The 27,387-nt window shown below is 45.2% G+C and overlaps 1 protein-coding gene across 1 annotated transcript in view; it reads left to right on the top strand.

Annotated features, from left to right (window-relative positions):
* Positions 1 to 20,483, top strand: part of ANAPC1 (anaphase promoting complex subunit 1) — a 100,044-nt gene extending 79,561 nt beyond the window's left edge. Inside the window, exons 42-48 of the mRNA XM_070380061.1 lie at positions 206 to 273; positions 1,223 to 1,361; positions 3,284 to 3,370; positions 4,821 to 4,916; positions 6,741 to 6,939; positions 13,390 to 13,524; positions 18,819 to 20,483. Coding sequence (XP_070236162.1) covers positions 206 to 273; positions 1,223 to 1,361; positions 3,284 to 3,370; positions 4,821 to 4,916; positions 6,741 to 6,939; positions 13,390 to 13,524; positions 18,819 to 18,934 — 840 coding nt within the window. The 3' untranslated portion in view covers positions 18,935 to 20,483. The remainder of the gene's footprint in view (positions 1 to 205; positions 274 to 1,222; positions 1,362 to 3,283; positions 3,371 to 4,820; positions 4,917 to 6,740; positions 6,940 to 13,389; positions 13,525 to 18,818) is intronic.
* The last annotated feature ends 6,904 nt before the right edge of the window (positions 20,484 to 27,387 follow it).

The following is a 27,387-nucleotide window of genomic DNA, read 5'->3' as shown; positions in this document are numbered from 1 at the left end:
AGAGAGGTCCCCACTGGGAGCTCTTTGCTGAGTGCCGAGCTGGCCTGAGAAATGACTCATGTGTTCATTTGGAAATGGGCTTGTTAACCTCTCACCATCTCTTTCTAGCCCAGTTTATTCTCATTTCCTTGGAGAAGCGTGGGTTTCATTTTATCTACTAACCCTTCCCCAGGGTTGGATTGACTGTTTACATTTATCTTGGCAGATTAAAGTTAAAGGCCCAAGATACTGGGAACTGCTCATAGATTTAAGCAAGGGAACACAACACTTGAAGTAAGTGCATTGAATTTCTCAGATGTGTCTGTGAAGGGAATAGAAATATATGGGAAGGTATAAATGATGATAATTATGTGAAATGCTCCTTGTCACCCTTTCATCTCATCCAGGACGATGTGTAGAGTGTTAAAGAAGATGGTCTCTCTCTTTGAAAAAGTTCTTTGTAGGAAGTAAAATTTTGCATTCAGAAGTCAAACCCTAATTGTTAACTCACTGAGAAACTTGAGTGACTTAAATTGGGACAGTCATGGAATTGTCTTATGGAGCAACAATGAAAGGTTCAATCTAAGAAAATGAAGCTGATTTATATGTCCACAGAGGGGACTTTGTGGCAGTTGGTGTTTGTCAGACCACATCTTCTGTTGCATCTCCTTACCATTTTCTGGTTAGATGGCTCTTGTAAAGTTAAGATGATGGTTGATTGCTTTTGGTTGGAAATGGTCATATGCAGATAATTACTTTGATGAACAGAGAGTGCTAATAATTTTATACTTCAGTTAGCATGTAAATTAAGTCTTTAAGTTTGCAGGAAGTTTAACAATTTGTAACAGATTTTACAGTATCATCCTCATTTCTGTTTCTCCCAGACTATAAATAGCTGCTTTTTGTATTCTGTCTTTAGATTTGTAGCATCTTTTTCTTTTTGCTGTAAACCAATCAGTAGATATTTAAGGGAATACATGTTAGATAAAATATCTCCTTTGAAATTCATACTTGAGCAAATAGAATGCTGCCTTATTTAATAGGTTCCTTGAATCTTGACAGCAGAGAAAAGCAGAACTTGATTATGACTTGTACGGACTGGTTTAGTTTCAACACAATAAATAATCACATAGCAGAAAGTGGTGAAAACTTTATCTCATGTGAACATAGTATTGGGAACTACATTTCCAGGCAACAGCTCCCATTAATGCCTTGTATTAAATCCATTCTTGTTTTCTTTCAGGTCCATTCTTTCCAAGGATGGGGTTTTATATGTTAAGCTCAGAGCAGGTCAGCTCTCCTACAAAGAAGATCCAATGGGGTGGCAAAGTTTATTGGCCCAGACTGTAGCTAACAGGAACTCTGAAGCTCGAGCTTTCAAGGTAGTGTGATTGGTAAAAACTGAAGGATATTCTCATCAGAAGGAAAAAAAAATTGTAACTAAGTGTGATGCTGGATGTTAGCTAGACTTGTGGTTGTCATTTGTCAGTATATACAAATAGCAAATAATTGTACACCTGAAACTAATAAACTGTTATATATCATTATATCTCAATTAGAACAAAAACCAAAATTGAACAACAAGAGGGAATAGGTTCAAATCCTACTAGTCCACCCAAAGCATATACTTCTATCATAACATTTATGGTACTGTTTAGGTAGATCCACTCACTAATCACAGCAGATTATAAAGACTGAACGACCCGGGGCCTGTTGGCTGTTTATGTTACGGCTGTTATAAAATACAGGCCATCTGCCAGAACTCAAAGGATGATTTATATTTAGTGGCAGGGACAGTCAAAATATATCTTAACGCTAAAAAAAATTTAGCTTAATAGTTAATCCTCAAATCCATTAAGATTTACTTAATTCATGGGAAAAATTTAAAAAGTTTTTTTGCAAGGTAGCACTTTTGAGTTCTTAGGACTGAGTCTTTATTATAGTTCCCAGAGAATCAATTGAGGTAGTTTACATCAGTGAGTTTTGTTTGTCAGTATTCGAAAGGATTTTGGGACAAAGTTTAACTTGAATTAACACTATTGCTAATTAGCACTAAACCAAAGTGAATGTCACTCAGTTGTATCTGACTCTTTGCAGCCCCATGAACCTAACAATCCATGTAATTCTCCAGGCCAGAATACTGGAGTGGGTAGCCTTTCCCTTCTCTGGGGGATCTTCCCAACCCAGGCATCGAACTGGGGTCTCCTGCATTGCAGGTGGATTCTTTACCAACTGAACTATCAGGGAAGCCCGATATAAGCCCGACATAAACCAAGGCCCATCTCAAAGACCCTAATGCAGTTTGTAAAGAAAATAGATAAGTTTAGGCTTGAGTTTTCATGGGGCAAGTATATGAAAATTAAAAGACCATCTCCATTTCCTGCCTGCTTGGGGTTCAGAAGTAAAATATAAACCTCAGTGGAAAATGGTAAAACCTTCATATTCCATTTTCAGTCTTGAACCTTGAGTGATACTCCTTGTCACCCTTTTTTTCCAATATTTTTTAAAGTTGTAAAATACACATAACATATACTGGCTTAACCCTTTTAAGTGTATAGTTCTTTGGTAGTAAGTACATTCATATCACTGTGCTACCATTACCACCATCCATCTCCATGACTGTCTTTTTCTTGCAGAGCTGCCTGTCTGACCCCATTAACACTGCCCATTCCCTTCTCCCCAGCCCCTGGCAGCCACCATTGTCCTTTCTCTTTCGTGACTGTAGTGACCTTATGACAGCATTTGTCTTTCTGTGAGTGGCCTGTTAGAGTGATAATCTTTTTTCCTTAATCTGTTCAGTAATAATTCTAGTTTCTAATTTGCCTTTCAGTTAGTTTAAGAAGGAAGGGAAAACCTTTTTGGGGCAACTTCTATAAGAAACACCTGGTTTTAATCTGCCCTTTGATAAATCAGTAGCTCATGGTAGCTTATGCAATATATTTCTTAAGTATGACATCCCTTATGTGTTTAATCTGAAGGAAGTAATACAAAGGAACTTACAAAACAGAAACAGACTCAGAGACGTTGAGAACGAGTTTATGGTTGCCAGCGAGAAACATAGGAAGGGATGGTGAGGGAGTTTGGGATGGGCATGTACGAAAAAAAAGAAGAAGTAAGCTGATATTACTAAAAAAGAAAAAAAAGACTTTCAACCCAATAGGTTAATGAAGCTCTAGCAGCCTTGGGTTTTGTGGAAACATTATGTGAAAAAAAAAAATAAAGTAGATTACAGCTGCATACAATTTGAGTCGTAATGAAAAGAATCTTTATTATCTCACGTATACTTATTCTTCATTTTTTTTAGCCTGAAACGATTTCCACGTTCACTTCTGATCCAGCACTTCTGTCATTTGCTGAATATTTCTGCAAACCAACTGTGAACGTTGGGCAGGTATGTATTATGTGCTTTGCTTAGCTCCAAGACTAGGCTTTGTTTCTATCTTCAGACCACCAACAAAAATCCAAAATATCCTTATCTGTCTTTGATGACACGCCTTAGGCACATTGAATGATTTTTGTTTGGCAAATACAGGTTTTTCATAGTCTAAAACTATTAAATTCAGCAATTTCCTATCTTAATAGTAGAAACAACTTAAAATTTCTAAGACATTAATTTTGATCACTGGTATTTATGTATTCTTGTAATGATTCTTGTTTCTCTTTATTTTATAACCCTTTTTGTTGGTCATAAAGCTGTTCTCTTCAGGATTCTAAGGGTGCTTGCTAGTAGATTCTTTGATTTATCCATCATCTCAGTTGGCAAGGACTGGATGTAGGAATTACATGATCTGGGATTGATGGCCTATTGTCTGCAAGTGGGTGTGACCTTGGAAAAGTTTTCAGTCTTTTTGAGATGTTGTTTCCTTATTCCTAAAAGTGGGATTATAATATAACCTGCCTTACATTGTTGTTTTGAAAGTAAAATGACAGAACCTTCCTGCCTCTTATTTATTGAATCTTCACTGTGTGTTAGGCACTCTGTTCAGTATTCTTTATAATTTTTTTCATTTAACTCTGACCCTGGGGGTAGGTACTGCCTGCTGAGGAATACTGCCACTTAGACCTGTCACATACCCGAGGTCACATAGCCAGTAAGGGCTGGGGCCTGTGCTCAGCTGAAGGCCACAGGTCTCTGCTGAAGGCCCACGCCTGCCCTTGACCCCAGCTGGGCTTGCTTTGCCACCGCCCCAAACCTGTTCTGCTCAATGTTTCTGCTGCATCTTGGTGGCTGCTGGGTGCCCCTTCTGGATCCTGCTCTTGCCAGCCCTCCCCACGGCATAGCTCTGTGATGTCCTGTCTGCTCGTTTTACCCAGCTTCTTTCATTCCTCTCCTCTATAGCACTTCGAGCCTTAACTGTTTCTTGGAACTTAATTTTGATTGTATTTTTATTGGTGTTTAATATTGCATGCACTCTGATAAGACCTAGCCTTTTTTCGGAGAAGGCGATGGCACCCCACTCCAGTACTTTTGCCTGGAAAATCCCATGGACGGAGGAGCCTAGTAGGCTGCAGTCCATGGGGTCGCTAAGAGTCGGACACGACTGAGCGACTTCCCTTTCACTTTTCACTTTCACGCATTGGAGAAGGAAATGGCACCCCACTCCAGTGTTCTTGCCTGGAGAATCCCAGGGACGGGGGAGCCTGGTGGGCTTCCGTCTATGGGGTCGCACAGAGTCGGACACGACTGAAGTGACTTAGCAGCAGTAGCAGCCTTTTTTACCCTTTTATGTCATTCACTGCAGAATGTGAGAATGGGCCATCATAGTGACTATACAGTTGTTCTTTGATTTGATTTTAGAATATACATTGTTGTGCTACAAAAAGACTCTGATTTTCCACAGAAACAGGAGCTTCTGGATCTCTTCTCTTCAGTGCTCTATGAATGTGTGACTCAGGAGACCCCAGAGATGTTACCTGCGTACATAGCGATGGATCAGGTATGGTTCAGAAAACCTATCCTAATTCTGATGAGCATTATCCTGTATTTCAAATAACATGCCAGACAATACAGTAAGATTTCCTCTATGTCCATCTTTTTAGTTTCTCATTTGCTTTTAGAATCTCAGAAAAGAAATCTCTTATCAAAGTTGAAAGCTCTTTATATACCAGAAGCTTAGAGTTTATGATGACAAATGGGCTCTCTTACTCCAAGGGTTCCCATTCTCCCCTCTGGCCTCTTCCTCTGACCAGGAGTGCACGCTTCCTCCCTTTCTCCCCTTGCATCTTTGTGTGGTCTCTTGCCTCCCTCCTGACAAAGCCTTTTCCTGGAAAAGCTTATGCAAGTGAACAGTAAGTGAGCAAACAGTGCCCTGGTGGTGGCAGTAATGTGCAGTTACACCTGGTGATTAAGCTCACAGAAGTCACAGTGTCAGCATGTGGGGGTTTAGGGAGCTGGAGTTCTTTTTAAAATTTCTTTTGTGTTATTGTTGCTTTAAATTAAGAGTCTAAAAGGGGTAATGCAGAAGATAATGCTCAACAGCTTCCCTAAAGGATTGAACTTATTTATTTTCTTCGGTTATTAGTAATTGTTGCTTTAATTAATAAGTCCTGTCTGTCTCTTTTGTGACCTCATGGATTGCAGTCTGCTAGGCTCCTCTGTCCATGAGATTTCGCAGGCAAGAATACTGGAGTGCGGTGCCATTCTTTCTCCAGGGGATCTTCCTGACCCAGGGGTCGAAATCCCATCTCCTGCATTGGCAAGCAGATTCTTTACCACTGAGCCACCTGGGAAGTCCTATTTAGTAATACATATGGCTTTTTAATGTTGTCATATCACTGAGACTCAGATTTGCCATTAAATTAAGGCAGTAGCTTTCTAACTTGGCTAAAATTTATCTGGGAAATCTTGACAGTACAGATCTTCAAGTCCCCTTCCACAGTTACTGAATCAGAATTTCTGAGATTTAAGTCCAGGATCTATAGTTTTAAACAGCTCAAGTGACTATGATATAATGAGTTCACAGATAAGAATTTGGGACTCAGTGTCAAAGGAGGTAATCCCTAATGGAAAAAGAATCTCTACTGAAGAACTGAGTGGGAAAATGCAGGAAATAATTCCCCAAAACCTGTTTTGCGAACAGTCTTGATTAAAAAGGCCAGTTGCAGAATAACCAAGTGGGCCTAGAGTGCCCCTACTGTCGGGCATCCACCTTTTTCGGTTGGTAAGTATGTGGTGTCGACAGCGGTACCGCTTCTCACAGTGTGTCTATGTACAGCAACCAAGTCATGAGTGGTGTTTCAGATGATGGTTGAGAGTGTGTTCTTTTCTTACGCTCTGAACTTTTAACTCTTGGCAGTCATGGGCAGGTACCTATAGTGGAACATCCCTCTGGCTGCAGCCATGGTGACTTTGGCAGATGGGTCCCAAGAACAGTATTGTCAATAATACAGGTTTTGCCTCCTGACCTCTGGGATCCCTGGCCTGATCGCGGACAAATCATTGTACCAACTTGGGTTTCCCAGAGGGGCTCGGCTGTAGACCTATTAGGTCTTCATTTCTCAGAGCCGTTGAGCCAAGAATGAGCTTCATTTGCCTTCACCATTTTTTATCTGAAGGCTGTTCATGTTCGTTTTGAACAGAATGACCATGTACCTAAACCCACTAAAGGGCTTCTCTGTGGCACAGGCTACATCAAACACAGAGCAAGCTCCCCCTGCCCTTCCTTGATCTCATGACCATATTAAAAAAGTGCTCCAGTGTACAACTCCAAGGAAGTGACGAATCTTCACTCTTTCAAGTGGATTTCTGTTCTCTCTGCAAGGCTGTAAGAAGACTGGGAAGAAGAGAAATGTCTGAGACATCTGACCTCTGGCAGATAAAGTTGGTGCTGGAGTTTTTCAGCTCCAGGAGCCATCAGGAACGGCTGCAGAACCAGCCTAATCGCGGGCTTTTTATGAACTCGGAATTCCTCCCTGTTGTCAAATGCACTACTGACAACACTCTGGACCAGTGGCTGCAAGGTGAGAGCAGCACTGCACCCTTGTCCTTCGAGCTGCACTGGGCCTCAGGGCTTTCTGTTTCAACCTGTTTTCCTTGGTAAGCAGGTTAAGTCCTAGTACAATCGCAAATGGCTGTAGATGTCATGTTTCCAGTTAGGTGAATTACGCTCTGATTATCTGCTCTAACATTTTTTGAGGATAGAAAGTGGGATTTATTTACTGAGGCCACGCTGTGTGACATGTAGGAATTTTAGCTCCCCAACCAGGGATCCAGCCTGCGCCCCCAGCATCAGGAGTTCCAAGTCTGTTGTTTTGGTTGCACTGGGTCTTTGTTGCTGTGCATGGGCTTTCTCTAGTTGCAGAGACTGAGGGCTACTCTTCGTGGCGGTGCTCAGGCTTCTCACTGGGGTGGCTTCTCTTGCGGAGCATGGGCTCTAGGAATACAGGCTTCAGTGGGGCTTAGTAGTTGTGACTGGAGGGCCCTAGAGCACAGGCTCGGAAGTCGTGGGGGACAGGCTTAGGTGCTCCACAGCATGTGGAATCTACCCGGACCAGGGATCGAACCCATAGCCCCTTCGTTGGCAGGAGGATTCTTATCCACAGAGCCACCAGGGAAGTCTAGGAGCTTGAAGCCTTAACCACTGGACCACCAGGGAAGTCCTGACTTCTTTAACAGATGTATGTAACTCTGCTCTATAATCATGGAGAGAATGTATAATGTAGCATTTTAAAAACCACTTGACACTTAGAAACTTGTTTCATCTTTTCCAGCATCAGATCCTGTTTCTTTCCAGTGCCTCTCTCTCCTGTTTCTTAGGGGTGTGGTGTGTCCCCTACCTGACCCCAGTTTTTCTGCCTGCATCCTGTGCACACTGAAAACTTGATGTGAGTTTAGAGTGAATGCTTGTTTCACCAGTTCCGTGAGCCAGTCCGTGAGGACCTGGGACTTCTCAGTAGAAGCTCTGCCTTGTGATTGCAGGGGGAGTGTGAAGTTACTCCTGACAGTGTAGAAGTGATTACGGAGGCAAGTGATGGGGCCTTCTGATGTGTGGAAAGCTGTCTAATATGTGATATATGCCTGAAATCCATTTTTAGTAGTTAACTCCTTGATCTTTTTATTCTTTTCAGTTCTGATGCTTCCAAAACATATTGGATAGCAACTTGGTTTGAGTAAATGCTAACCCTCATAATATCAGTAGTAACAGCTTTTGATTCTATAAAGTTGTTAGAAAGTGGTTAAACCTAGGGATTTGACTATGATTATGTTTGGAGCTGTCTACCTGTTCACTGCACCTGGTTGAGGCTCTTCTGCCTGCCCCGCCCCCAGCCCTGGGGTGACTTGTTTCTCCAAGGTCCCAGCTGCTCTTGCTTTTCCTCTATTTTATTTAGATAGGAAATGGAAATGAGGGGGAAGGGGTAGAAGGTTAGCTTGAGACTGTCTTCACCCAGCTGTAGAGTCAGGGTAAGTTCTGTCCAGTTACTGGAGGTCAAGGTCAAACAGATGCAAAGGAGTAGGGAGAAGGATGTGCACGAGAGTGGGGGAGAGCCCACCAGGGCCCCAGCCCAGAGGAGGGGTAAGGGGGAGTGGTTTTTGGCAAACACCAAAGGAGCCCCTCGCTCCCCATTTCCCATCTGTCCCCATCTCTCCTCCTGAATTAACACACAAGCTGTTTCTTTAAAAAAAAGTTTCTGAAAAAATTTAATTGTATGCCAGATTGTGAACGATACATATGCTGCTGCTTGCTGCTGCTTAGTCGGTTCAGTCATGGCCGACTCTGTGCAACTCTATGGATTGTACTATGCCAGGCTCCTCTGTGCATGGAATTCTCCAGGCAAGAATACTGGAGTGGGTCACCATTTTCTCTTCCTGACCCAGGGATCGAATCTGGGTCTTCTGCATTGTAGGCAGATTCTTTACCACTGAGCCACCAAGGAAGCCTGAGGGATATATATATGGAAAACAGCAATTTCAAAGTCCCCGTGTTTAACACCTGCATCTGCTGTGTGATTTCTTCTTGAGATTTGAAAGGTCATAAAGTTTCAGAATTTCTAAAAATATGATAATCGTTTTGTTCTCATGTTTGGGAAAAAATACCTGTTATTTTATAGATGTTGCTGTTCTGGTTTTATTCAGTTTCGTGTTTGTTCACCCATAACGGGCCCTTGCTGTTGATAAGAAATGAGTCCCCAAACTTTCACGGATTCTCTGACATGCACGTGTTGTATAATGTAGTGAGGCTCCGGCAGTGACTAGAGTGCTCTCTACAACAGCCCTGACTTGCTTTCTCCTCCCTCCTTGTTAGAACGGCTGGTGGTTTACAGTGTTGTTCTGAGCCTTCACCAGATTTGGCTCGCCACTCTGATTGCCAACAATGTGTATTTCTTTATTTTTTTTATTGAAAAAGGACCGTCACTTAAAAAACTCTTTGGTATGTGGTCTCCTCTCCCGGATGCTGGCAGCTTTGGGGTGGAGAACAGTAGAATAAACGAAGATGCAGGGCCTGTGCAGCAGCGCTGGGAATGTCGTTTGTGTTTGTGTCTCAGTGAAATCACAGGCGACACATGGACTTTTAAGGCCGCTCACTAGTAACCCAAACTAGTGCAGCAGATTGATCGTATTTTGTTGCTGTTTTGTGATTTATCTCAATTAGATTTTAATCTTGAGCAAAGAAAATTGGGTTTAAAGTTTAAGAACTTAAAATTTTTGTTTACTTTTGCGTTTTATTATGGAGAAATTTAAAGCATAAGGCAGAGTAAACATAATAGTATCATAAACCCCGTCAGGCAGCTTCAGCAGTGTCCACATTCTGCCATTCTTGTGTTCTCTGTAGCTTCCCATTGCCCTGCTGTAGTTTTCCAAATTGTGCCATTTTAGGTTCCTGCTAGCAGTGGGATGCATTGCAGATTTTGGCATTATCAGTCTAGTTTTAGACAGTCTACTGAATATATAGTGGTGTCTGATTGTAGTTTTAATTTGCATGTCTGTGATGACTCATCATGCTAATTATTTTTGTATGTGTTTATTTGTTACTCATACATCCTTTGCAAAATATCTTTTCAAACCTTTATTGTTGCTATTATTTAGCACTAAGCCATGTCAGACTTTTGTGAAACTCCATGGACTGTATGTAGCCTGCCAGCCTCCTCTGTCCGTGGGATTCTCCAGGCAAGAATACTGGAGTGGGTTACCATTTCCTTCTCTAGGGATCTTCCCAACCCAGGGCTCAGACCTGCATCTCCTGCATTGGCAAGTGGACTCTTTACTGCTGAAGTGAAGTGAAGTTGCTCAGTTGTGTCCGACTCTTTGTGACCCCATTGACTGTAGCCCACCAGGCTCCTCTGTCCAGGGATTTTCCAGGCAAGAATACTGGAGTGGGCTGCCATTTCCTTCTCCAGGAGATTTTCCTGACCCAGGGACTGAACTCAGGTCTCAAACCCAGGTCTCCTGCATTGTAGGCAGATGCTTTACTGTCTGAGCCACCAGGGAAACTTTGAGCTTTGAAACCTTTACCCATGTTTAAAATTGGCTGTCCTATGATTATTGAGTTGTAGGAGTTTTTATATATTCTGGCTGAAAGTTCTTTGTCAAATATGTTTTGCAATTATGTTCTCCTACTTTATGCCTGGCCTATTTTTTCCAGAGTGTTTTTTGATAAACAGAAGTTTTAAGTTTTGATGAAGTCAAATTTATCAGTTTGTTTTAGGGTTATTATTTTCTGGGTGTTAAGAAATCTTTCCTACTCTAGGTCATGAAGTTTTTTTTTTTTTTTAAGTTTAATATTAAAAGCTCTATAGTTTGATTTTTTGTATTTAGATCTATGATTTGTCTCAAACTGATATTTTTTTACATGGGGTGAGATAGGATTGGTCCTTTTTTTTTTTAACTTTAAATATGGATATCTAGTTGTTTCAGGACCATTTGTGCAAATGACTTTTTTCCTCATTGAATTGCTTTGGGGCCTTTGTTGAAAATCAGTAGACTGTGTAAGTGTGAGTCTGTTTCTGGACTCAGTTCTGTACCATTGATCTGTTTGTCTTTTTGCCAGACACCCTCTGAATTACTGTAGGTTTAGAGTAAATTTTGAAATTTTGTAGTGTAAATCTTCCTGCTAAAGCAGTATCAAGAAGGAAATTCATAGCCCTAAATGCTTACATTGAGAAAGTCTCAAATCACTAATCTGAGTTCTTACTTCAAGAAATTAGAAAAAGAAAGGCAAAATCAACCCAAAGCAAGCATTTAAGAGCAGGAATCAATGAAATTGAAAACAGAAAAACAGTAGAGAAAATCAGCGAAACAGAAAGTCCTGGACAGGGAGCTGAGTGGCTGTGTTCCCTCTTGCCTCTGCCGAGAAGCTGCCAAAGCAGGGCCTCTCTTGCTCCCTTTATCAGGCCTCGTGCTGCCGCCCAGGTGTCCCACCTCCCACCAGACGGACATCCTCCTGTTAGGTCCAGTGGGCTTCTGGTAGTGTTCCTGGCACTCCATCTCCTTCTTAAGGAAAGTGATCTTTCTTGACTTTTGTGACAGCTCGCTTTCCCACTTACCAATTGTTAAAAGACAAACAGAAAACCTCTGACCATTCTTTCTGTTTTGTCCCTGTTTCACGGTCTGTCCTTCCTTGCCTTTCTGGGAGTCACTGTTGCCCCCTCCTCCCTCTGCTTCTCTTCTTTTCTGTGGTAGCCAATCCATTACCTTAGCCTTTCATTCCTAACTCCTAAACATCTCGTAAATCTGTCCACATTTTGCCACTTCTGTCTTATAACAGTGATGTGTTCTTGCCTGGACAAAGACGGTTGAAGCCTCCTGCACGTCTTCCTGCTTTTTACTCTCATCTCCCTCTCGCCGTCTCTAGTCAGCTGACAGTGGTCTTCTGAAGAGTAAATGGATCTAACTCTCCTGCTTAAAATCTTGCAAAGGCTGCTGATTCAGTTGTGAAAAAAATCTTTACCATTTGCCACCAGGCCCTGTATGACCAGCAAGGCCTCTGTCTCTCTCCACAGCCTCTTTTTTGTACCACCCGCTCCTCATAAACTCTACTCAGGCCCCCTGGTCCCTTCCACTTCCCCGAAAGCACAGAGCTCTTTCTCACCACAGGACTGGTGAAGGAGCTGCTTCCCATCCCAAGAACCTTTTCCTCTCATTCTCTGCCTCCCCAACTCATGCTCATTCTCACAGCCTCCATGTAAATATGCCCCTTCCTCCCAGGCCTCTGTGACCACACTGCCTCAGGCACCTTTCCTGCCATTTTCACTCCTCTCTTTCTCTCTCTCAACTTTTTTCTCTGTATCAGAATTTTTTTATCTTCAAGAAGCAGCAGGCCTGACTCAGCTTGGCTCAAAAAGTGTTGTTTAGTCACTGAGTCGTGTCCAACTCTTTGCGACCCTATGGACTGTAGCTCACCATGGGATTTCTCAGGCAAAAATACTAGACTGGGTTGCCATTTCCTTCTCCAGGGGATCTTCCTGACCCAGAGATTGAACCCATGTTTCCTGCATTGGCAGGCGGATTCTTTACCGCTGAGCCACCAGAGGAGCCCGGCTCAAACAGTAGGACACATACAAACTTAACGTAATTGGAAGTCGACAGTGACTGTAGGCTGAAGGGACGTCTTACTGCAGTGGCTCCAGCTCCGTCTCTCTGAGGTTCCATCGGTTATGCTCTGTGCCATGACTTTATCCTCAGAGTACTTTTTCCTGATGGCAGAACAGTAACAGTTCTTTGCCACAAGCTGCGCGTTTCCGTAAGAATGAAGAAATTTGTTTCCTGCAAGCCTCTAGCAGACGTATTGTCAGGCATCTCCTTGTGTCTCTGAACTGAAACTCACGTACGTTCCTTGATCGTTTCTGAGGGCAGAGTGTGTCACTCGCCCTGAATGTCTGTCTGCCTGTCCCTGAACCAGTCAATGTGTTGGGGAGTGGCACTGCCTGGATATCCCCAGACCCGTGGTTCTCACAGCGTGGGTTCTGGAACAGCAGCAGCAGGATCGCTTGGGAGCTTGCTGGAAATACAGTTTCCCTGGCCCCATCCAGGAAATTGTTGGGGTCCACTCATCTGTGTTTTAATCAGTCCTCCGGGTGATTCTGATGTTTGTTAAAGTTTGAGAACCTCTGACCAAGATGAATCAGGATCCAGTCCCCTCACGTATGAGCAAGGAGGGAAAGGTGGCAGAGTGGGTATCCGGGAAGATGACCGTGGTGACCACTGCATCTCGATGGCACTCATCCTGATTTGTAATTAGCATCTGTTTGATGTTAGGTCTATACTATCTCTGTCCCCTACAACACGCTAAACTCTGCAGTGATGGGCACTCTGGCTGGTTTACCGCAGTAATGTTAATGCCCAGCATAGGAACTGTCTGATATATGGTAGGTGCTCAGTGAGCTCTTGATGAGAAAATAATAATAAGAATTCGTTCCTTGTGCCTCTCCGTGGTGTAATCAGTTGGCTCTGTTCCATGTGTGTCTCCCTCACAGCTGGAGGTGACAGGTGTGTGCACGCCTACCTCAGCGGGCAGCCCTGCGAGGAGTCGCAGCTGAGCATGCTGGCCTGCTTCCTGGTCTACCACTCCGTGCCGGCCCCGCAGCACCTGCCGTCCATAGGCCTGGAAGGTAACTGCCTCTGGGCCCTCTCTTCACGCCTGTGTTGCCCTCTGATGGGTTTAGCTTCTTGGTAGGAGGAACTTCTACTGCGTTATTTTCTCTAGTTAGATTTTTGGCTTCATTCATGTTTGGAGGTTATTGTTGACATTTTTTTCTCAGAAAACAAAACCAAAAGACTCTAATAAAACTACCTGAGCTTTCCATATACATAAACCTTTATTTCCATTCAGAAGAGGACAGATTCTTTACAGGGCCCCAAATACCAGTATATACTAATAAGCTAACATTCATATTGTTCTTCTCTGTTAATTGACTTTTACTAGTTATTTTTCTTTATTTTCTGGGTTTTCAGTTTATATTTTTAAAAACACATAATATTAATTTCTAATATTATAAAACTTTGAAATGATAGCAGTCTAATTTTGTATGTATTTGAATATTTCCATAACAGAGTTTGAAGTTTTAGCATCTGACTGTGTTTTTCAGACTGTAGAATCAGATACAAAATCTGTCCATTTAATCATTTAAAGTGTAATGACATTATTGATACCTGTCTGTCTTGAAAACCTCAGAAAAAAATGCACTGTTTAGAGACCTCTAGTTGTGGCCACAATGGAATTGCTTGTATTAGACAGACTCTCCCACACACAAAAAAGCTAATATAAAAGTGGACATCTTCATAAAGCTTAAAGGCATTGGTGGCAACCCTACTAGCTGGACTTGACTGAGGAAAAAGAATTCCTGAGAGAAGGGAAGCATTTGAGAAGCTCCGTATTTACTCTGGCATTCTCCCAAAGGCACTTAGCAGACTCGTTAGAAGAAGTGGAGAGGCAGAAAAAGCAGATTCGTTAGAAGAAGTGGAGACGCAGAAAAAGCAGATTCGTTAGAAGTGGAGACGCAGAAAAAGCAGATTCGTTAGAAGAAGTGGAGACGCAGAAAAAACAGATTCGTTAGAAGAAGTGGAGACGCAGAAAAAGCAGATTCGTTAGAAGAAGTGGAGACACAGAAAAAGCAGCAGTGCTGCTGGGCAGAGGAGCCGGAGGTTGGATTAATCACTGCCCAGGCCTGGGGCTTACAGAGCAGAATCCCAGATGGAGGAAACCATAGGAGTTCAAAACGCAAAACCTGGGTGCTCTCTTCCCTTGAGACGTTCATCAAACCTTAGCCTGCACGCACAGGGTAAAACTTCAGGAAATCTAGCGAAACCAGGACACTAAAATACAAGCGGCGATTTCAGCAGCACTGCAGTGCCGAGGAAACAGAGGGCAGTGCTCGCAGCCCGCCACGGTGGAGGCTTTGGTAAGCCTCCCAGACAGACCAGCCCTAAGACCAGTCTAGGACAGAGCTGATAGAAGAAAAATTAACCTTTATAGGAGGAAGAAAATACCTCTTGAACTTCTGTAATTTTTAATTCACAGTATCAGTGCTGAATCAAAATGAAAAGACATAAGGGGAAAAGGGGTAATATAGAAACAGGCTTGAATGTGATCCACATATTGGAATTATCAGACTTAGATTACTTCAGTGTCTGGAGTTACTATGACTAATATTTCCAAGAAAATAGAGGAAAAGATGAAGAATTTCACCAGAAATTTGGAATCTGTAAGAAAGAGTTAAAGGAAATTCTAGAACTGAAAAAGATAACTAAGAATTCAGTATGTAGAGAATTGCCTGGCAGTCCAGTGGTTGCCCATGGCCCAGGTTCAGTATCTGGTAGAGGAACAGACTCCAAAAGCCATTCCAGCAGGGTGAAAAAAAAGAATTTGTTATGTAGGTTAGTTAGCATATTAGACATAGCAGATAAATGAACTGGAGGACAGGTGTGTAGAAAGTAAACAGTTCGAAGCACAGAGAGAAAAATGAGTATCAAATTCAGAAAAGAGAGGAAGAGACATTTGAAGTACAGTGAAGTCAGACATGCATGTATCCCACAATGAGGAGAGAGAAAAAGAGAAGCAACATTTGAAGAGACAGAGGCTAAGAATTTTGAAAAATGGATGATGGACCCCTATGTAAGATAAATGCAAGGAAAACCACACCTAGTTGCATAATAGTCTCTACTAAACAGAGAAAAAAAATTTTTAAGCATAGACTTCCTTTTTCCTCCAGGATGGAGTAACAGAGATCTGATTTACTATACCACCTGAAACAAAAAAACAAAAAGGCAGAAAATCCTGGACACTGCATATGAATCAATGGCTTTTGTATCAGGCAGTGAAGAAGAGTGACCCCTAAGAGATGAGAAACAATGAGATTAGCTCTGTGATTGCCCCAGCAATCTGTGATTGCCTTGACTGTTTCCAGACTGGGGCGGGGGCGGGGAGACAAGGAGAGGGAACCCAAGAAGAACCTGGAGGACTCCGACAGCTGAGAATGCAGGGAGCCAAAGGAGCTAGAGTTTACATGATGGAGTGCCGGAGAGGAAAGAGCAGCAGACAGAGAATGCCAGACACCTGCAGAGGGTCCCCCTCCAATATTAGGAGCGTCTTTATTGCTCAGCACACGCATGTGAAGAAATTTCCCGAGGCTGAGGGAAGAACTGTCCAGATGGATTAGAGGGCACATTCCCAGTTTATGCAGATTCACAAACAGTGGAAACAGTGGCAGATTTTGTTTTCTTGGACTCCAAAAATCACTGCTGATGGTGACTGCAGCCACAAAATTAGAAGATTCTTGCTCCTTGGAAGGAAAGCTATGACAAACCTGGACAGCGTATTAAAAAGCAGAGACATCACTGCTGACAGAGGTGCATATAGGCAAAGCTGTGGTTTTGGAGCAGTCATGTATGGGTGTGAGAGTTGAGTCATAAAGAAGTCTGAGCACCAGAGAATTGATGCTTTTGAATTGTGGTGCTGGAGAAGACTCTTGAGAGTCCCTTGGATAGCACGGAGATCAAGCCAATCAATCCTAAAGGAAATCAACCCTGAATATTCATTGGAAGGACTGATCCTGAAGCTGAAGCTCCAGTACTTTTTACATCTGGATGAAAAGAGCCAACTCACTGGGAAAGATACTGATGCTGGGAAAGATTGAGAGCTGGAGGACAAGGGGCTGACAGAGGGTGAGATGGTTGGATGGCGTCATCGACTCAGTGGACATAAGTTTGAGCAAACTCAGGGAGATGGTGAAGGACAGGGAAACCTGGCCTGCTATAGTCCATGGGGTCTCGGGGAATCAGACATAATTTAGCGACTGAACAACAACAGGAACAGGGCCTGTTCCCACAACTTCACAATTCAAGTGGCCTTACTCAGGAACATCTTGCCTCAATAATGGGAAATATTTAGCCTTAAACTAAACAGAGTTCTAATCCCACCTAAAAAAATATTAAAAGCACAACACAAAAGGATTAAACTGTTTTCAAGTAATGTGACTACATTCAGGAACAAAGTTCAAGAATACAGAAATATGAAAATATCCAGCACCCCGCATTGATGTCTGGCATACAGAGGAACAGGAAAACAACTTATAATGAAAGAGGTGAGAAATCAGTGGATGTTAGTTAGCAGACAAGGACATTAAAACAGGTATTATAACTTTGTTCCATACTTCAAAACATTAAGAGATATAGAAGATACAAAAAGAATCTAATTGAACTTTTAGAGATGAAAACTATACTTCTGAGGAGCAAAATACACTGAATTGGATTGATAGCAGATTAGACATTGCAGAATAAAATAATTGTGAGTTTGAAGACACAGCATTAGAAACTATGCAAAATGAAGTGCAAAAAGAAAAAAATTGTAAAAAAGGGTACAGAGCATTAAAAATGGAGGAAGAAATTCTGGTACTTCAAATATCCAGTTTACAAGAGATTGAAGTCCCTGAAGAGAAAAATGGGGGAGAGGGACAGAAAAACATACTTGATGAAATAACAGCTGGAAAGTTTCCAAGTTTGGTGAAAACTGTTTCAAGTCCAACGAATCCAAAGTCTGAGAAACATAAAGTTATGCTAAGGTATATAATAAATTGTCCCCCCAAAATCTTAAAAGCAGCCAGAGGAAAAGAGCATGTTACAGAGAAACAGAAATAAGAGTGCATATTTTTCATAGGAAGCATGGCCAGTGATAAGTTAATGGAGTAACATCTGTAAAGAACTCAAAGGAAAAACACTATGCCCAGCAAAAATATCTTAAAAAAAAAGAAAGACCACAGAAGCTGAAAGAAATCATAACCAGCAGACCCACACTACTGGAAATGTCATAGTAAGTCCTTTAGACAGAAGGAAAATAATACCAGATGGAAATATGGATCTACACAAAGGAATGAAGAGCAGAAAATGGTCACTACATGAGTATATACATAAGGTTTGTTTCTTTCAAACTACTTTTTAGAAGACAACTGACTCATAAAAATGATAACAATGTACTACTGGTGTTTGTAAATTCTGAAAAGTGACGTGTATAATCGTAGCACAAAGACTGGGTGGGAAGAAATGGAAGTATAGCCGTAAGGCTCTCACTACCTGTGAATAGGTGTAATCTCACTTGAAGGTAATCCGTGGTAAAGATAATACTATAAATCGAAAAGCAAACACTAAAAATAAGAAAACAGAGTTAGAGCTAGTAAGCAACAGAGGAGGTATAATGGAGTCATAAAAAGTACTCAGTCCAAAAGAGGGAAAGGAGAGCAGAGAACAGGCAGAGCAAATAGGAAACAGATACTAGGAGAAATGTTTAAACCTAACCAGAGTGATGGTCACATTAAGTCTGAATGGTCCATAGTGTATCAGAACATTGGAGGTGTTTTCATAGCTCTTATGCATTTGTTCCCTGTCTTTGGTTTTAACGAGCTCTTAGGAAATCTGTTGATGTTTATTTGCTAAGTCATATCTGATTCTTTGTGACCCTTGGACTGTAGCCCACCAGTCTCCTCTGTCCATGGGGATTTCCAAGCAAGAATACTGAAACAGGTTGCCATTTCCTTCTCCAGGGGATCTTCCTAATCCAGGGATTGAACCTGTATCTCCTGCATTGGCATGTGGATTCCTTACATCTGAGCCACCAAGGAGGCACTGGGTGTATTTATTTATTATATTTAAATAATATGTGTATGTAGATAGTATTGTTTCACATATAGTTATGTCAGTTTCAGAAGTACAGAATGGAATAAATTAAAGTTTTTTATCAAATCATCTCCTAGAGTGTATGAGGGAAATCCGTAAGGTAAGTAGTGTCTTTTAACAGTTGTTTTCAAAGAGAAGAATACCAACTTTAGAAGTGATTGTGTGTCTGAAGCTTCCTTGAAAGAGGCTGACTTTGTTGAGTGACGTGTGACCCTTCCCTTCCATTCCATTTCTTCAGGGAGTACAAGCTTTGCGGAACTCCTCTTCAAATTTAAACAGCTGAAGATGCCAGTGCGGGCCTTGCTGAGATTGGCTCCTCTGCTCCTTGGAAACCCACAGCCAATGGTTATGTGATCATGGCTGGTGGTAAGCCTACCCTGAAGCGTGACTTCTGCACAAAAAATGTGACCAAACGACAAAGCTAAAGAAACCTTTCTAAGTTTTATAATATAGCTGGGGGGAATGAGCTGCACAGACCTCAGTGTATTTTAAAAATCCAAGTGTTTCAAATATCCCAGAGACTCTGTTGCTGTCGGCATTAACGTGATAGGATATATAAAAATTAGTTGAAATTTTACTTTTGTAAATAAAATGTTTTGGTTTGTTTTCAAAACTCTTGATGATTAAGATTTTTCAGAGTAGAGCAGTGGGCACTGGGGTGTATATTAGTTTTTGGAATCTTTCAGCTCTGGTGATTCAGGTGAAGTGGCTTTATGCTCAGGAAGGCAGTTTTTTGCAGGGGGCATTATGGAGATGTGCACTATTTTTTTTTTAATTTATTTTTAATTGGAGGATAATTGCTGTACGACATCCTGTTGGCTTCTACCATACAAGAGTGTGAATCAGCCATAAGCATACATACACCCGCTCCGTCTTGAACCTCCCTCCCCCTCGCTCCATCTCATCCCTCTGAGTTGTCACTGAGCACTGTGTTGCACTCCTGTGTAACTTCCCATTAGCTGTCTGTTTTACATACAGTAATGTATTTGTTTTTTAAAAGGCTCTGTTATATAATTTTACTTTCTGCAGCAACAAAGGGCTTTTATCATTTCCTAAGGTGTCACCACATGCGAAGAGTTGACTCATTGGAAAAGACTCTGATGCTGGGAGGGATTGGGGGCAGGAGGAGAAGGGGACGACAGAGGATGAGATGGCTGGATGGCATCACTGACTCGATGGACGTGAGTCTCAGTGAACTCCGGGAGTTGGTGAGGGACAGGGAGGCCTGGCGTGCTGCGATTCATGGGGTCGCAAAGAGTCGGACACGACTGAGCGACTGAACTGAACTGAACTGAAGGTGTCACCACTGTAAGCTTGCTCATCCTGTGACAGTGCCGTAGTATGAAGGATCATCTTAAGCAGGAAGAGATTTCTACCTTAGTAAAGAACTGCCCAGCACGAATCCTGCTCTAGAGAAAATGCAAAATTCTCACTACAGAGACGTCTTCAGAAATTATATTTTAAAATAAAAGTTCATTTCCACCCAGGATTTAGAGAATGTACACCCACATCAAGTTTCTGGACTAGATGATGAGGAACGGTATTTGTATAAGATGTCTCCAGCTTCAGGTTTCCGGACTAAGAAAAAGAAAGCTTCCTGTTGTCTAGATTCTGAGATGCCCTCTGCCTCCTTAAGTGGCCAGTGGGACCTTAAACTAGTCAAAGCTGCCAGGTCTGTCTTATGATTTCATGTTTCCACATCCTGAATTGTGAGATTCTACAGTTAATTTTAAAAGTGAAAATTAAAACAAATAGAAATGTTTCCAATGAGATTTTGACAAAAACCTAAATGGTGTTTGCTCCTTGCATCCCAAAAGTGTGCACAGTGATTCTATTCAGACCTTTACTGTCTTACCCTCACGTGTGAATCAAGGGCGAAGTGGCTGATTGAGAGGGTGAAATGTGCTTCCTTCACATTTAAAAGTTTTTCTTCTAATTAAAAATAGAAGAAAAAAAGGGTAGATTATGAAAATTTCATTTGAGCCAGGACCTAAAGAAGTCAGTACTGGGCAGCTATTGGTGTCTTCACTCTGAGTTGTTTGTAACTTGTAAGCTTTTCTCTGATTGAAGAATTACTTGAGTTACTTACGAATTGTCATGTAGAAGGAGAACGGTCATTAGAATGTTGTCAACAGAAGCAGTGATCAGGCTTTATCAGGGATTCAGCAGGCTGGAAGGTTGCAGTCTGGAAACAGCGTTGACTTTATATCTCAGGCCTCCTGAGGAGACAGAGGATGTTCTGAACAGTTGACTCCTGAGTAAGCATGCCTGAATCATCGGAGAAGTCAGTGCCAGCTGTTCATGGGCTCTCCGAAAATCTTGAGAGTATAACCACCACCCAGGACATTTTAGCCTCCTCATAGCCGTGGAGGAGGAAGAGTTGAAGAAAAATGCTTCCGGGTCCGAGTGGACCCAGAAGTGGCCTCTGTCACTTCCTGCTACTGTATGTTGGCAGGAAATAAATTCCTCCACCTCATTAAGTGCTCCCTTACAAAGGGGAGGTCCAGACTCTGGTGCGTCTTGGTGGCATCTGTCATAATGTGGTTCCTCACTCCTGCTAGTTCCGTCCGTCCACCTCTTCTGCTTACACAGGTGGAAATGTGTGGCATTGCCTCCATAGATGGATGTAATTAAAGAAACAGTACATTAATACTGTTTCCCTGATGGATGTTGACACCTGTGCTCCTACCTCCAACGCCTTACAAAGCAGTGAAGGCATGAACTTGGGAGCAGCTCTGAGGCATGGTCGCCAGGCCTGAGCAGGGACGCCAGTGGTGGAAGCCTCACAGAGCTTCTGAGTGCTGCCCGGTCTTCCTTGAGTAAGGCCACGCTCTCACCCTTTGCCTGAAGACCAGCCGACTTCACAGCTTGCTGAGAGGGGCATGTCCCAGCTCAGGGGACCTCCTGACATCCTAGAAGAGGCAAGAAGGGGGCGGGACTTGCATCTCTCAGCCTGGTGGTGGTGTGAGGCTGGTGAACCTGCTGGGCAGCCCCTGGGTGTGGGAGCCCAGATGGGGGCTGGAAACGAGAGCCATGGAGCGGAGAAGGAATTGTTAGAGAAAGGGACGTGTCAGGACTCCAAGCGACGCACGTGCCAAACCCATCCTGAGTGGGCCAGCCGGGAGACACCACTGGGGGCTGGGTGAAACTGAAGGCCGTAGGCCAATCTGAGACCAAGCCAGGAAGATTTTGTTACCTCCTTCATAAGGTTTGCGGGCCTCTTCTGGGTTCCCCATCCTCATCCTGACCAAGTTTTGTGGGAGAAGCCTCCCTGTATGATGATCTCTCCAGCTCAGCAGTGGGAGAGGGGACAGAATCTGGTTGCCCTGCGCCTGCTGTGTCTGCAGTTGTGAACCAGCAGTGGAAGGGAGCCGGGGGCAAGGTGGGAAGAGAGCCTCCTAAGAGGCCTCTCCCAGGCTGGGAGGGGGGCGGTGTCAACACTTCCTGCACCATGCAGACACTCGCGCTGGTTCCCACAGCTCCCAGGTGACTGTCCCTTCCTGCTTCCAAGACCAGGCTCCCCCTACTCTGAAATAGGGTGGCTGCTTCTCAGTGCAGTCACGAGCTTCAGAAAAGTGTTCTTTGGTAAAAGCCTCTAAAACCACATCCGTGGCTCTGGCCTGTGGACGAGGAAGACCTGGCTGTTGGCCATCCTCTCGCTTTGCTGCGTCTTCTGTTGGTGTGCAGTGTGGCGCATGCAGAGTAGGGGCTGCGAAGAGGGCCGGACCTGGAGGCTCCAGATGAGGGGAGCGCATTGGTCAGGCATCTACACCAGACACTCCCTTGGGTGGCCCCTGGTCCTGCCTCTTGTTCCGTAGCTGAGACCTGAGGGTCAGGGCAGGAGGTGGCCGGCCCGAGGCCACACGACCCCCAGTCGCTGCCCAGACAAGCCTGGGCACCCAGGCCATGCTGTTCATACAGAGAACTTGGTCCACGACTGCCCGTCTTCCTGGTCCAGTAGACACTCAGGAAGAGGCTGGTGAAGTGTGAGTTAACTGGCTAGTGCACCAGGCAGAGTTTATGAACACCTTAAAAAGCAGACAGATGACTCTTGCTTTCTCTGCACATCTTTGGAAAAACAAAGGTCTTTGTGTGTATTTTCTTGGAATTAGATTTATTGAATTAGTCTGTGTGCTGCTTTCTTAGTCATACAACAACCATCTTAAACTGTTTCTCTCTTAGCTAAAACTATTTCTTCCATGGTACGTTAGAACATGAAATAGGAAGTTTAGGAAAAGAACTTTATACTAAGTTCAGTAAAAGCACTGAAAATCTGTGGATAAGCACCTGATTTCCACCGCCTTCTCTCCAGGACTCAGTCAGGTGTGGTCTGCCGCCTCGTCTCTGTAGTCAGTGGCGCCATCTCGATTCTTAAGGGTAGGTGCCGAGCTCTGGACCGTGTGCACTCAGAACCCTGACGTGCTGGGATCCTGGCCCGGCGAGTCGTGTTCTTGGGGACTTGTCACAGGAACAGTGGCTGAAAGCTACTTAAGGCCACTCGTGTTTCTTTCATTTGTGTTTATGTGTGTGCATATCTCTCACGTATCAGGAATGTTTTCATTCTACTTACTGTAGCCTTTCTGAGGTTAAGCAGGTATTTGGGTAAATGTGTAGAACTCTGCAGTTGAAGGAAGAAGGGACAATCCTGAGCAGATCCACTGTCATTAGCACCCGTGAGATCAGATGAGAGTGGCGCCAGCCCTCGGGTGAAATCTGCAGATCCCCAGGGGAGGGCTGGGTGTGCCCTGTGCCACCCCCTCCAGACTCCAGCCTGTGGGTCACCGCCTCTGCCCTGTGCAGTGCCTGGATGTCAGCTGGGCATCTTCACCCCCTCCTCCTCACTCCTCAGCCTCCACCCACATTTCCCATGGGGGCCAGGTAAGAAGAGTGCCCTCGGAGGTGCCAGCGGGACATGCCGAGTGTGGCCTACAGGGGGGAGAGGAGGCGGAGCTGCTGCAGGTGGACAAGAGGGTGGAGGTGCTCACCTGGCTGCAGGGTGTTAATGCCAGCTCTGCGTGGCACCTTGCCTTGGGGTTTCTGCAGGTCTGCTGGGGCTTCTGTATCCTCTGCCCCAGAAGCCCCTCCATCTGCTTCCCTTTATCAGCACCCTTTCTGCTTGGGCTCCTGAGCAAACCCTGTCATGCTATGTCAGATGTAATGATCCAGGTGCAAACACAGTGTGTCCAGAGTGCCTACCACTCGGCTCCCCTGGGCTTTGCCGCCCTTGCCCCTTGGCAGTCTCCCCTGAGTTCCCAGTGCTGTTCACTTGCCGTTTCCATGATCAGGCCCAGCTAGTCTCTGAAACCCGCACGTTTCTTTGCGATCCTGCCATCCCCGTACCAGCTCCGCTGATGGCACCATTCTCAGCACTGCAGCAGCGGTGACCTCCAAGAGGCCTTCGGTTACCTCCCACATGCCAGGGGAACCTTTTAGCAGAGCCGCTGGAGTGTTCTGGGGTTGGCCCCATTTGAATCGGGCTTCCCAGGACTGAACTTAGGAGGGTGGGTGGGGACATGGTGTGGCCTGTTGTCCAATCCTGTCGGTTCTGGGTTTGCCCCTCAGTGGCCACCCTGGGGAGAGAACCGCCCCTTAGCCCAGCTGCTTCCACCTTGGCCTTCTGGGGAAGCACTGACTGAGTGTCGCAGGCTGGAAGTACTGTGGTCCTTTGCTTCTGGAAGGTTCGAAGACGCGAAGAAAATGCTAAACCTTCATGAAATAGCGTTGAACAACAATTGTATTGCTTCCCGAAAGGAGTTGGCTTTTTACAAGACCAACTGTTGTAACACTTGACTGTGAGGTTCCTGGGAACCTTAGCAGAAATTTCTTGGCAAAATTAGACATTTTCATGGGAAAAAAAGATGAAGAGCTCAACAGTTTCTGTCTGGCAATTACCCAGTAATACCGTATAGCAGCCGCTCAGTAATAAAACTTTGTACCTAAAGGGGCTACACATACGAAATAAAGTGAAAGTCGCTCAGTCGTGTCCAACTCTTTGAACCCCATGGACTGTAGCCTGCCAGGCTCCTCTGTCCACAGGGTTTCCCTGGCAAGAATACTTCAGTGGGCTGCCATTTCCTTCTCCAGGGGAATCTTCCTGACCCAGGTACTGAGCCCTCATCTCCTGCCTTGGCAGAAGGGTTCTTCACTGCTGAGCCCTCTCTTCTGTTCCCACTGTCAGCCTTCGATCCACCTGCCCGTGTGCTCCGTGTCTGCCCTCGGCCCTTCAGCTGGAGTGTCCGTCTCACTGGATATGGCCGCTCTCCAGCAGGTTGGCTGCAGGTGTCCTTGGTCGTGCTCTCTGCTCCCGGGTTTCTCTCCTTCCCGCCTCCACCTCTTTTCCTCATCGCCTGGGCGTTTCTTTGGGCTCCTCTTCAGGTTCTTCCTCCCTGGCGGTGCAGGCCTGCTGCTGCACTTCCCAGCCCTTCTCCTTCCATCTGCCCTCGGTCTCCATGGAGGCACCTGCTCTGGTCTCGGCTCCCATGGGGGCCCCTCCGTGTTACTGTTCAGCCCTTCCAGGGCCCTTGGGCTCAGGGCCTTGTTGCTGACACCCACCGGGAGGCCAGGGGCCATCATACCACTAGCTGGTTTGGCGCCGCAGGTTCAGTTCGCGATGGTCCGTAGGCCTGTGGAGAGCTGGAGACCCATCCAGTGCTTTGTCTGTCTGAGGCTGCCCGAGGCCTGGGAAGAAGGCACCCCAGTTAGAGTGGGGTCAGGGTGGGTGGCAGGCCCCCTGGTGAGGAGGCTGTCAGGACCGCAGCTCCAGGTGCGCAGAGGACGGCCTCTGGGAGAATCCCGTTACCCTCGTCGTCTTTATCATGGCCAGGCCCAGGAGGGGCCCCAGTGACTGCTGTTCTCTGTTTAGTATTGTGGTAAAAATGCTGTTTTCTTTGGAATTTTGAGACTCCTGATACATACGGTAGGAATATGTGTCCTGACATATGCTTGGTTGTCAGATAAAACGCTGGGGATGAATGGAACTTGATACCAAACTCGGTTTATCTCAGAACACAGCCACCCTGCTCTGTCTCTCCTTTTCTTTCTCCTGGGGTCAGTGTGCGCCCCGCCACGCCCTGCAGTGAGATGGGGTGGGGGCTCAGCTCACAGGATTGTTCCAGCCCAGGCGGAGGGATCCTCATGCCCTTCATGGAAGGTCTCCCTTCACTTAAAGTAGATCCACACAGAAGAACGAAATTGAAGGCAAAGAAGACAGATACTGAAGAGTGTGCTGCGTGTCAGGCGCCGAGTCTCCGCAGCTGTCCTCTGTTGGCTCCACGTGTGTGCTGCTTTATTTTCCAGTGAGCTTACTTGTTCAAACACCAGAGAGCTCTAGGAGCTCCTTTCATCCTTGAGAGGCTAGACCCTGCCACATCCTTCAGGGACCCAGCCCAGGGAGCAAAGCACACAGAACTTTTGATGACATGCTGGAATTAATCTTTCTCCTTTTTTTTTTTACCCCAAGAGCCACCAGGGTAATAGCTCCTTTTCCAGAAAGGATGACCTCACTGTTTTTCATGTATTTATATTTAAAATTTTCAACTCAGATCAAAACCCTGCAGAGGTTTTCATGACTTAGATCAGCGCTTTCGAGAGTTTTCCTAAAAAAAGAAAAAAGATTGATATGCAAATTGGGACTTTGTACAGCATAGTTCGTGATTCGTAATGGAATCCGTTGGGAGAATTTTAATATAAACACAGTAATTACTTTCTGTACCACGGGAGTTCTCAGAGCGCTTACTAGGCTAATCATACATCCAGGGACGCAGTGGCACTTCTTCCTCATGCCCACCAGCCCTGGAGGTGACTGCAAGGGCATAGAGGGGTGGCGTTGTCCCCACCAGGAAGCCCCGTACTCACTTGGACCAGCTGCACTCCCCACTCCATTTCCATGGGAACCTAGGGGGCGCACTGGCGCGCCCGACTCCAGACCCAGTGATGTGGGTTCTGAGCCTGGATCTAAAAGGGAAGCACAGCAGGGTAAGCCCCCTGAGGAATGGCCCAGCCCATTACCTCTGGGGTGTGGCCCCCCAGCCCTCATCCCCGACAGACCTCCTCGCACAGCTCGGGGGTGACCCAGGCTCGGTGTCCCATCGCATGGAAGAATTCCACCTTCAGCTTGAGAAACTCCTTGTAGAGGTCTGGCCAGTGCTCCCTGCCCAGCAGGAACTGGAAGATGCTCCGCTTGGACGTGGGGTTGTCTTCCTCCATGTCGGAGGCAATGTAGCTGCCACCAGGAAAGAGGGCAGGCTGGACTCAGCCCGCAAGGACTCCCAGCCTCAGGGCAAGGGGGGCAGTGGAGAGGCTGCCAAGGTCCCCCTGAGGAGCCAGCGTCCAGGACGGTATCCAGGCCTGGGTCCAGGGGAGCCCCATTGGCTGGGGCTCCTGGATCCAGACGGCAGGACGGCGCTCAACTCCAAGCCTGTCCAGCCCAGGGCAAGGGTCTGGCTGCTGTCATTCCCCTGGGGCTCTCCACCTTGGGTCACTGTGTCTTTGGGCAGCACGCGGTGTCTCCTGGGTACATTCATTACCCCAGGATCTGACTGGTTGCCTTCCCCTCCTCTGACCCTGTGACCCCTTCTTGAACCACCACTGGGGGCCCTCGGGGAAGCGCTCACAGGGCCAGGAAGAAGTGGATCCTGTTGTAGAGGTGACCGGGAAGCCCCACACGGCCGAAGTACTCCACCACCATGGACAGCAGGTACTGCGTGGAGACAGAGAGCAGGGGAGGGCGGCCAGGGCTGGATGGCAGGGAGAGCGTTCTGAATGGGCTGTGTGCCCCACCCCCGCCCAGGTGGGAGAGCCACCCAGGG

Source organism: Bos mutus, chromosome 11, assembly GCF_027580195.1.
Source record: "Bos mutus isolate GX-2022 chromosome 11, NWIPB_WYAK_1.1, whole genome shotgun sequence".
Lineage (NCBI taxonomy): Eukaryota > Metazoa > Chordata > Mammalia > Artiodactyla > Bovidae > Bos > Bos mutus.
This window is presented reverse-complemented; position numbering and strand designations above follow the sequence as displayed.